Source organism: Bison bison, unplaced genomic scaffold (assembly GCF_000754665.1).
Source record: "Bison bison bison isolate TAMUID 2011002044 unplaced genomic scaffold, Bison_UMD1.0 scf7180017864478, whole genome shotgun sequence".
Lineage (NCBI taxonomy): Eukaryota > Metazoa > Chordata > Mammalia > Artiodactyla > Bovidae > Bison > Bison bison.
In genome coordinates, this window is record NW_011495038.1 from 78,336 (window position 1) to 89,920 (window position 11,585).

Below are 11,585 nucleotides of genomic sequence, written 5' to 3' on the forward strand. Positions count from 1 at the left end.
TAACCCATGGCTCCAGCATTGGCAGGCAGATTCTTTACCACTGAGCTACCTGGGGAGCCACTAACTACATTACTATTTTGTAAATTTCCTTGGCACAAATGAGGAAACTGAGGCACACAGTTGGTGAATTTACCAGCCAAGACTTGAACCCAGAGACATATGATGCTAGCACTGTGCTTTAGTTTCTAGTATCAGTCAATTTTATTGAGTGGGAGGGGGTGAGGGAGAGCATTTTAATATAATAGTAATCATATAGTGTATAAAAAGTTATGAACATTGATTTAGTTATAATGTCTACTTCTTAATTTAATACTTATGCATGTTGATAGCAGTACTTTCAAAGGTGAACTTTACTTTGGTTCTTTGCTTACTTTAGGTGGTTTTCCCGCTGTATCCTTCAGAGAACAACAGCTCATGTTGCAGACTGCTTAAAAGTGTTCATGATCGGTACTAAACTCATAGCAGTTGGGGTGGGCTCCAAGGACTGCTCCTTCAGACCCAAAGTCCATAAGCTTCTAGCAGATCAGACAGGTGGAAACAGACTCTTTAAGTCTCCCTCAGTCAATTGGCACCTAGTTGGAGACCCCAAAGCTGTGGCCTGACTCAGGCTGACAGATAGGCTCTGTGGAATTTACGTTTGTGTCTCTGTGTGAAAAACTGAAAGCCAGGAGGAAAGAAAAGTTTGTAGCTGCTGGTGATTCTGGCAAGCAGTTTGAAGGCCAAAAGAAACTTAGTCTGGAGGAACAAGAATTGTGACAGACCAGGTCTACAAACAGGAGAGAAGCCTGGGGGGCTGGGGGTGGGGGTGCTGGCAGGTCAGGTGTGGCATCAGAGGAGAAAATGGGGAAGACAGCAGATGGGGAGGGTGCCCTCCTCACAGAGGAATGCAGTGGAAAGAGGGGTCTGGGGTTCCCATGTCTTTTCTAACCCAGGTCCGAAACTCGCTTGGCCCCTGCCTAGCAATGTGACCTGTACAACTCCCCCTGCCCCCAATCTGCATCATCACAACTATAAACTCTGAGGGGTTGTAAATATTTGTTTCCCAAAAAAGTGCACTTGGTGATATGTCCTGGTAGTGGACTTATACATATGGTCATCTTCTATCAAATTAAAACCAATCTCCGGGACCATAAACTCTCCTAATACAGTGGTGCCATAGATGCAGGAATTTTATCATATTACTTTCCCTTCACTTCAAAACCTGGTCATTTTTTTAGCAGTAGTTATGAAAAGTTTCTGTTGGGTAGGAGTCTCTGCTCTTTAGGCAGTTTCTTAAAGTGAGTGGAAATTTTTCAGAGTTCACACTGTCAGCGAGACTTATGGGTGAGTCAGTGTGAAGAGATGTTTTTTACAGGAGCAGCCAAGTCTTTTCCTTGTGTTTTCATTATGCTCATTAGAGAAGAAAATTACATAATATTATCCAGTCTTTGAGAGGATTGAAAGAAACTAAATTAGTATTAATTTGGTTTGGGGGAATTTGTATGTCTATGGCATAAATTAAATTTTAATTTATTGCTTAGATATTAAAATTTTACTAAAGAGATATGCTGAGTTTGAGGATATATTATGCCACAGAAGCTATTATGATTCCTTAAATAGCAGAAATGCAGCAATGTTCCAGAAAGTTATCCAATTTTATATTAGGTATAACCCAAATTAGGTATTACCCTATCTCAGTGTGGTCTGAAATAGCAAGCTATTTAAACACTGAAATATATGGGAATGTTATTCTTTGTTGGCATCGGACAAGTCATCCTTCTCTTACTAACATCAAATCCTGCAGGGGCGCTGAACAGGTGGTATAGGCATAATCAGGGTTTGCCAGCACGGATAATCGTGTACCGTGATGGTGTCGGCGATGGTCAGCTCCAGACACTCGTTGACTATGAAGTCCCACAACTGCTGAGCAGTGTGATCGAAGCAAGTTCAAATACCAGGTATCAAATGAGTATTCTTTTCCCACTTCCAATTCTGACACATTCATCGCAACTATTAAAATTATTATGTGCATCTGTCTCTTTTATTTTTCGTGTGGTTAAGTTTTGCCCCATTTCTGCTTTATGCAAGTACAACCACCCCTAGATTGGAGGGTGGTTGGGAATAGTCTTATGTAAATTGTCTGGGTGCTGTGAGCTTTTGGTGGCCCTGGGTAGGGGTACCAGAAGAAGGCAGGAATCTCCAGAGCAGCTGACACTGAGATTCAGCAGGAAGCTTGCAGGGCTGCTGGCAACTAAAGATGCTTCGTACATATTAACATGCTAGGGGAAAAAAAACAAGCTCTGGTTTCAAATTCGAGGCCCAGATCAACACAAGGGTGAAAGGCTCTGACGTGCAGGCACTAATCTGCATCTCAGGTGTGTAGAAGATGCTGAGTGCGGTGTGGGTGCTGTGAAATCAAGGCTGCATTTGGAAATCAGACCATGCTAAACACCAAGAACCTTTCTCTACTGTCAGATTTCTAGATTCGATGCCTTGCTTCATTTTCCTCCATGATTATATCCAGTGGTAAGTGCAAGAAAAATGTTAGAACCAGAAAAATGGAGGAGGATTATGATCTTAAGATGGCTTCTTAAAATCCTCAGCAAGCCTTATCTTCCAAGTTGTGCATAGCACTCCCTCTCCTCTGTAGGGTTATACCATCATACAACTGTTGAGGCTCAAAAGGAGCCAAACCTTGACCTCATCCGTGACCATCAGAAAGGAGGGAGAGCATCATAGCTCAGTGGCAAAACCACCTTTAGCTGCATTCAAACTATCAGAGCCAAACTTTCTCATTCCCCACTGACCTTGGGTCACTTCATTTCAGTTCAGTTGCTCAGTCGTGTGCGACTCTTTGTGACCCCATGGTCTGGAGCACGCCAGGCCTTCCTGTCCATCACCAACTCCCAGAGCTTGCCCAAACTCATGTCCATCGAACCCATGATGCCATCCAACCATCTCACTCTCTGTCGTCCCCCTCTCCTCTTGCCTACAGTCTTTCCCAGCATCAGGGTCTTTTCCTGATGAGTCAGTTCTTCACATCAGGTGGCCAAAGTATTGGAGCTTCAGCTTCAGCATCAGTCCTTCCAATGAGTATTCAGGACTGATTTCCTTTAGGATTGACTGGTTGGATCTCCTTGCAGTCCAAGGGACTCTCAAGAGTCTTCTCCAACACCACAGTTCAAAAGCATCAATTCTTCAATGCTCAGCCTTCCTGTGGTTCAACTCTCACATCCATACATGACTACTGGAAAAAAACCATAGCTTTGACAGACCTTTGTTGGCAAAGTGATACCTCTGCTTTTTAATATGCTGTCTAGGTTGATCATAGCTTTTCTTCCAAGGAGCAAGCATTTTTTAATATCATGGTTGCAGTCACCATCTGCAGTGATTTTGGAGCTCAAGAAAATAAAGTCTGTCACTATTTCCATTGTTTCCCTGTCCATTTGCCATGAAGTGATGGGACCAGATGCCATGATCTTAATTTTCTGAATGTTGAGTTTTAAGCCAACTTTTTCACTCTCCTCTTTCACTTTCATCAAGAGGCTTTTCAGTTCCACTTTGCTTTCTTCCATGAGAGTGGTATCATCTGCATATCTGAGGTTATTGATATTTCTCCTGGCAATCTTGATTCCAGCTTGTGCTTCATCCAGCCCGGCATTTCACATGATGTACTCTGCATAGAAGTTAAATAAACAGGGTGGCAATATACAGCCTTGACGTACTCCTTTCCCAATTTGGAACCAGTCCATTGGTCCATGTCTGGTTCTAACAGTTGCTTCTTGACCTGCATACAAATTTCTCAGGAGGCAGGTCAGCTGGTCTGGTATTCCTATCTCTTGAAGAATTTTCCACAGTTTGTTGTGATCCACACAGTCAAAGGCTTTAACATAATCAGTGAAGCAGAAGTAGATGTTTTTCTGGAACTCTCTTGCTTTTTTGATGATCCAGCGGATGTTGGCAATTTGATCTCTGGTTCCTCTGCCTTTTCTAAAACCAACTTGAACATCTGGAATTTCTTGGTTCATGTACTGTTGAAGCTTGACTTGGGGAATTTTGAACATTACTTTCCTGGTATGTGAAATGAGTGTAATTGTGTGGTAGTTTGAACATTCTTTGGCATTGCCTTTTTTTGGGATTGGAATGAAAACTGATCTTTTCCAGTCCTGTGGCCACTGCTGAGTTTTCCAGATTTGCAGGCATGTTGAGTGCAGCACTTACACAGCATCATCTTTTAGAATTTGAAATAGCTCAACTGGGATTCCATCACCTCCACTGGCTTTGTGCGTAGTCATGCTTCCTCAGGCCACTTAATTTCGGATTCCAGGATGTCTGACTCTATGTGAGTGATCACACCATCATGGTTATCTGGGTCATTAAGATACTTTTTTGTATAGTTCTTCTGTGTATTCTTGCCACCTTTTAATATCTTCTGTTTCTGTGAGGTCCATACTGTTTCTGTCCTTTACTGTACCCATCTTTGCATGAAATGTTCTCTTGGTATCTCTAATTTTCTTGAAGAGATCTCTAGTCTTTCCCATTCTACTATTTTCCTCTATTTCTTTGCATTGATCACTGAGGAAGGCTTTCTTATCTCTCCTCGCTATTCTTTGGAACTCTGCATTCAGATTGATATATCTTTCCTTTTCTCCCTTGACTTCAGCGTCTCTTCTTTTCTCAGCTATTTGTAAGGCCTCTTCAGACAACCATTTTGCCTTTTTGCTTTCTTGGGGATTGTCTTGATACTGCCTCTTGTACAATGTCATGAACCTCTATCCATAGTTCTTCAGCCACTCTATGAGATCTAATCCCTTGAATCTATTTGTCTCTTCCACTGTGTAATTGTAAGGGAGTTGGTTTTGGTCATACCTGAATGGTCTAGTGGTTTTCCCCACTTTCTGCAAGTTAAGTCTGAATTTGGCAATGAGAAGTTCATGATATGAGCAACAGTCAGCTCCTGGCCATGTTTTTGGTGCTTCTCCATCTTTGGCTGCAAAGAATATAATCAATCTGATCTCACTATTGACCATCTGGTGATGTCCACGTGTAAGTCTCTCTTGTGTTGTTGGAAGAGGGTGTTTGCTATGACCAGTGCGTTCTCTTGGCAAAACTCTGTTAACCTTTGCCCTGCTTCATTTTGTACTTCAAGGCCTAACTTGCTTGTTACTTCATTTCCTATGTTTGCATTCCAGTCCTCTATAATGAAAAGAACATCTTTTTTTGGTCACTTTTTTGGTTAGTTCTAGAAGGTCTTGTAGGTCTTCATAGAACCATTCAGCTTCAACTTCTTTGGCATTAGTGTTTCGGCATAGACCTGGATTACTGTGATATTGAATAGTTTGCCTTGAAAACAGAGATCATTCTGTCATTTTTGAGATTGCATTCAAGTACTGCATTTCAGACTCTTTTGTTGACCCTGAGGGCTACTGCATTTCTTCTAAGGAATTCTTGCCCACAGTAGTAGATATAATGGTCATCTGAATTAAATTCAACCATCCCAGTCCATTTTAGTTCACTGATTCCTAAAATGTAAATGTTCACTCTTGCCATCTCCTGTTTGACCACTTCTAATTTACCTTGATTCATAGACCTAACATTCCAGGTTCCTATGCAATATTGTTCTTTACAGCATCGGACTTTACTTTCACCACCAGACACATCCACCACTGGGCATTGTTTTCTCTTTGGCTCCATCTCTTTATTCTTTCTGGAGTTATTTCTCCACTCTTCTCCAGTAGCATACTGGGCACCTACCAACCTAGGGAGTTCATCTTTCAGTGCCTATCTTTTTGCCTTTCCATTCTGTTCATGGGGTTCTCAAGGCAAGAATACTGAAGTGGTTTGCGTTGGGTCAATCTAACCGATCCAAGAGTCACCAGCATGCAATTTGGGGATTGAAGGATACATTTTAGCAGCTGACAATGCTAAAGAGTTAGTTCTCCTGCACTATGACATCAACTTTTTAAAAGTTTTGAGATCGAAAACATTAATAAAGTATTTTTAAGATAAAGTGCTTAAAGTGAATTTTCAGTGATCTGGAGGTTTCTCCCATAATGGAAAATATTTGTTTTTGTTTAGTTGCCCAGCCATGTCTAACTCTTGTGAGACTCCATGGGCTGTAGCTCACCGGGCTTCTCTGTCTCTGGGATTTCACAGGCAAGAATACTGCAGTGGGTTGCCATTTCCTTCTCCAGGAAATCTTCCCAGTGCAGGGATTGAACTTAAGTTTCCTGCATTGCAGGTGGATTCTTTACCGCTGAGCTACCAGGGGCGAATATTTGGATTTTATCTATTAACACTTAACACCTGGTCATTCAGCATTTGGCCCCAAGGTGTATGTGGTCTGTCCATCCACCCTCCCAGGCATGTGTTTTGCAGGATTCAGAAGCAATGACTGGAGGAGTAAGGAGAGCTGCTAGTTTTCCATTTTTTATTCAGAAATTGAGAAGAAGAGTGAAGGTGAAACAGGGAGATGATTGCTAATGGAAAAAAGAATTTGTCTTTGTGTATAATTCTATAAATGCTTTCTTTAGAAGTGCTAATTGTAATTTATTGTCCCATGAACCATTCTTGAGGGTCCCTTGGACTGCAAGGAGATCCAGCCAGTCCATTCTAAAGGAGATCAGCCCTGGGTAGTCTTTGGAAGGAATGATGCTAAAGCTGAAACTCCAGTACTTTGGCCACCTCATGTGAAGGGTTGACTCATTGGAAAAGACTCTGATGCTGGGAGGGATTGGGGGCAGGAGGAGAAGGGGATGACAGAGGATGAGATGGCTGGATGGCATCACCAACTCAATGGACGTGAGTTTGAGTGAACTCCGGGAATTGGTGATGGACAGGCAGGCCTGGCATGCTGCAATTCATGGGGCTGCAAAGAGTCAGGTACGACTGAGCGACTGAACTGAACTGATGAACCATTCTTCCCCATCCCCTTTCAATGATGGAAACTGGTCAAGTGATTGGACATACCACACTTTGGCAACAAATGAAGATGATCCTTAATTTAAAGATTGTTTATATTTCAGGGAGGAGAGGAGACTAGGGGTAATTTTAATTTTCTTTGTTTTGCAGCATTTTGTGAATGAATGAATTTATTTCATTTTAAAATTACCAAAAATATATAAATAAATAGAAAAGGCTGCATGGCTTGGTTTTAGTTCTCTCCGTCTTCTTATTATCACTATTATTTTTTATTTTGCCTCTCTGGTCTTAAGCCCCAAACTGTCAGTGATTGTGGTCAGGAAGAAGGGCATGCCACGATTCTTGGCGGAAACTGGCCGAAATCTGCAGAACCCACCACTTGGCACTGTCGTGGATTCGGAAGCAACACGGCCGGAATGGCAAGTCTGTTAGAAAATCTATTTTTAACAAAGCTTTGACCATGTGTGGTCAGGTTCGGCCCTGTTCTGCATGCCTTCTTTCTCACAATCCTTCCTTTCCCCTCAGGTATGACTTTTACTTGATCAGCCAGATGGCCTGTCGGGGAACCGTTAATCCCACCTACTATAACGTCATTTATGATGACAATGGCCTGAAGCCCGACCACATGCAGAGACTCACATTCAAACTGTGTCACGTGTACTACAACTGGATGGTGAGTGACAGCCGTGTACTTAGTTGCAGAGCAGAACTTGGGGTGCCCACCTGGAAGTTGTCCCTTGATTCACCTTTGGCACAATGCCTGAATTTCCACAAAGGATGGATGAGTGAATGGATGGATGGATGGATGATTTCTCAGTCCACACTGCATGAAACCCACTCTATCATAGACATAAAATACCAGTAACTATTAGAATGCATTAGCATTGATAATTTCTTGAAGACTTTACTATATATATTATTTTATACCGGTCTGGGAGGAAATCAGGGTATTGTTACTTCCAAGTTACAGATGAGACAGTTGAAGGCAACTCAGATGTTGTGTCTGGTGGGAAAGCAATAGGCGTGACTCCATTCCAGAGCTGCTGTCAAGGTCCAAAGCCAAGATTTGCATGCAGCCCCTCCGAGCATCAAGTTGTAGGAAACGTAGGTCAGCCCTCAGTGTGTGGCTCACAGGTCCGGGCGTCATGAAACCTCTTGGCTCCCCATCCTGCCCAGCGAATTTAAGTTCTCAGTGAGCGAGGTTGCCCTTTGTTGGTGAGTTCTTACTGATTTACACACATTCTAACATATGTATAAATAGTGGATGAAAAAAACCTCAGGAAAGAATACTGCTTTGAAGAGTAAGTTTTCCTCTTAATTACTATCAATACATTTTCCTCCTTAGGGCCTAATCAGTATTCCAGCTCCCTGTCAGTATGCACGCAAGCTGACCTTCCTGGTGGCACAAAGCCTTCATAAAGAACCAAGTTTGGAATTAGCCAATTCTCTCTTCTACCTGTGATAACATGAATGGAGGGCATCGCTGGTGGAGGATTCTGAGGAGCCCTTGATGTACTCTGTACAAATCTGCTATAAGCTCAAGGCTGTGGCTCTGGGAAGCAGATTGAGTGTAGTTTTAACTTCTGAGGGAAAAAAAAAAAAAAAAGCCACAGCAACTGAATCCGAAATGGTTCAGAAGAAATGATGTTTTATTTTTATTTTTATTTTAAAAAAAATTTTTATTGAAGGATGATTGCTCCACAATATTGTGCTTATCTCTGCGTTTCATCAACATGAATCAGCCACATGGTATACACATGTGTTGTTTTATTTTAAAGAGCTTTGTGCTCAGGGTGAATTCTGTGGTGTATAGAGTTAAAATGTACCATCACCTGTAAGGAATACCAAAAAGTTAAATAAGTGCTTGTGTGATATTTTAATGGTAGGGTCTAATTTCCACCCTAAAATTTGCAGAAGTTTTCTTAAAATTATGTTGTAGAGTGTTTTGTTGAGTGGTTTAAGTAGTTGTTAGAAAATAAAGAAAATTGAGAGCATCACATGCGTGTTTATTGTTATTTGAATTTTAGTTGACATTTCATATGAACTGCATTATCTAAGGGCTTTCAGCAAAAACTCTTAGCCCCTAAACCACCTCACCATCACTCTTTGAGTTATATTTCCAAAAGTGAACATTTCACTTATTCTTCCTTTTTTTAAATTGAAGTATTGTTAATTTACAACGTTGTGTTAGTTTCAAGTGTACAGCAAAGTGATTCAGTTGTACATGTATATTTACACATATATGCCTGCGTGCATGCTAAGCCACTTCAGTCATGCCTGACTCTTTGCAATCCTGTGGACTATAGCCTGCCAGGCTCCTCTGTCCATGGGATTCCCCAGGCAAGAACAGTGGAGTAGGTTGCCATGCCGTCCTCCAGGGGATCTTTCCAATACAGAGATCAAACCCACGTCTCTCAGTCTCCTGCATTGGCAGGCGGGTTCTTTACCACTAGTGCCACCTGGAAGCCCATATATACACACAAATAGATGTATTCTTTTTCAGATTTTACTTACTCTCTCGTGGAACTTTATTTCACTTGGTAGCAGCTTCTCTCGTTGTGTTCTTGTCTCCTATTGCTTCCTAAACAACAGGTGCCATCAGAAGAGAACTTGCACAGGCTCCCATCCATCTGCCCACCTGAGGGCATCTGTGCGCATAGACCCTGCCCCTCCCTGCCTTACTGTAAGCAAACTGTGCTGCTGTGGAACCCCTCCGCCCGTGTACTAACTCCTGTTCCCTCTGGTCTATCCAGGATGCTTCTCTAACCATTCCTCCTCTCCCTTCTGTATCATCAATTTCCCTCTCACACTGGATTCTTCCCACTCATCAGCATTAGAAAAATACATTCTTATTTCTTCCATATTAAAAAAGAAACATTTGTCCTCAAGCTCCTACCTCGTTTCTTTGCTCCTCTCTACAGAGAAACTTTATCAACTTAAAAAATAGTCACAATCCTAAATTTGGGAGGTATGTTTTATCCAGTGGGAATTTTTAGGACTTCACGCCTGGGAGGCGGCATCTCAAGTGACCCCGAGAGAATTGCTCTGAGGAGAGGGTTGGAGGAGTCAGGTTGTATCGGTTTGCAACAAAGGGCAGGTAGTCTGAATATCAAAACTATTTTTTAAGAATTCAAGAAATAAGGTATCTCAAGGTTTTTGGTGCTTTTCTATGTATGGAAAGATGCAAGAGTCTGAAGTCACTGAAGTCATTCCTTTCATATGCATCTCAGCTCTCTGGGGCCAGTATCCTGAGTTCCTCAGGGCTCCCTGTAGGGAGTGGCTGCAGTCTGATGGCTGCTGATTGCAGGTGTTTTTCTCCTTCCTGAGTGCCCTGGAGGGCTGGAATCCGGATGACTGTAGCATCCTTGTTTATTGATATGACAGGAAATAATCCAATTCTCAGCTTCTCAAGAGTCATCCATGACTGATGCATCCAATTTCATATGCCACTCAGAATTTCAGCACAACAATTCCAGCAAAAATCACTTTGGTCAAAGAGGCAGTGACTTCATTTATCAAATCTGATGGTCAGTTCTCTGTCCTCATCTTCGCTGACCTGTCACCGTATTTGACCCAGTTGGTCATTCCCTCCATCTTGCGTCACTCCACGTGGCCTTTAGGGTAACACTCTCCTGGTTTCTCTCCTGCTGCGTCCAACACTCATTCTGTTTCCTTTGCTGCTTTTCCCTCATCTTCTATCCTTTTCTTGTGTGAATGCCCCAGGGGTGAGAATATGGTGGCATGCAAAAATATTTTGATGCAGGAAAGACTGGAGTCCAAATTCTTCTCCCAGGAGAGAGAGTGTGTAGAAGGCTGCAGAAGCAGGGAGGGGAGAGCAGGCACTAATGCAGATCATATGAGAGGGCACCAAACACAGGCTTTTCCTAATTGAGAGCGTTTATCCAGACTGGGCCCAAATGCACCCTACATGGGATCTTTTCTAGTAACGAAAACCTTTGCTGGAGTGTAAGAGGTAGGCGGTAGCTAATGCATTGCAGACACAGTACCAAGACCTTACATACATATTTAATCTTCATGACAACTGTATGAATTAAGCATTATAATGACCATTCTACAGATGGTAAAACTGAAGATGAAAGATACCATGTGGCTCACCAAAATTTATAAAATTAGTAATTGTGAAGGGAGAATTTTCCTCAGGTGTATTTGACTCCAAAGCCTGAGAGATGAACCATAAGACTCTACCACCTTAATAATAGGCACTAAAAGATTAAAAAACTTCTCCCAGAGTTCTTAGATGAGGAAGTACCTTATACACTTTAAAGCTGACATTGTATATTGCAAGTCTTCAGAGGGAAGTTCAGTTCAGTCGCTCAGTCGTGTTCAACTCTTTGCGACCCCATGAATCACAGCACGCCAGGCCTCCCTGTCCATCACCAACTCCCGGAGTTCACCCAGATTCATGTCCATCGAGTCAATGATGCCATCCAGCCATCTCATCCTCTGTCGTCCCCTTCTCCTCCTGCCCCCAATCCCTCCCCGCATCAGAGTCTTTTCCAATGAGTCAACTCTTCGCATGAGGTGGCCAAAGTACTGGAGATTCAGCCTCAGCATCAGTCCTTCCAATGAACACCCAGGACTGGTCTCCTTTAGGATGGACTGGTTGGATCTCCTTGCAGTCCAAGGGACTCTCAAGAGTCTTCTCCAACACCACAGTTCAAAAC

At 42.5% G+C, this 11,585-nt stretch overlaps 1 protein-coding gene across 1 annotated transcript in view; it reads left to right on the plus strand.

The window, feature by feature from the left end:
• The window catches only part of PIWIL4 (piwi-like RNA-mediated gene silencing 4), a gene marked incomplete at its 5' end in the record, with an annotated part of 58,995 nt that extends 50,633 nt beyond the window's left edge, over positions 1 to 8,362 (plus strand). Inside the window, 5 exons of the mRNA XM_010862131.1 lie at positions 377 to 447; positions 1,784 to 1,937; positions 7,194 to 7,319; positions 7,426 to 7,573; positions 8,246 to 8,362. Coding sequence (XP_010860433.1) covers positions 377 to 447; positions 1,784 to 1,937; positions 7,194 to 7,319; positions 7,426 to 7,573; positions 8,246 to 8,362 — 616 coding nt within the window. The remainder of the gene's footprint in view (positions 1 to 376; positions 448 to 1,783; positions 1,938 to 7,193; positions 7,320 to 7,425; positions 7,574 to 8,245) is intronic.
• Between the last annotated feature and the right edge of the window lie 3,223 nt (positions 8,363 to 11,585).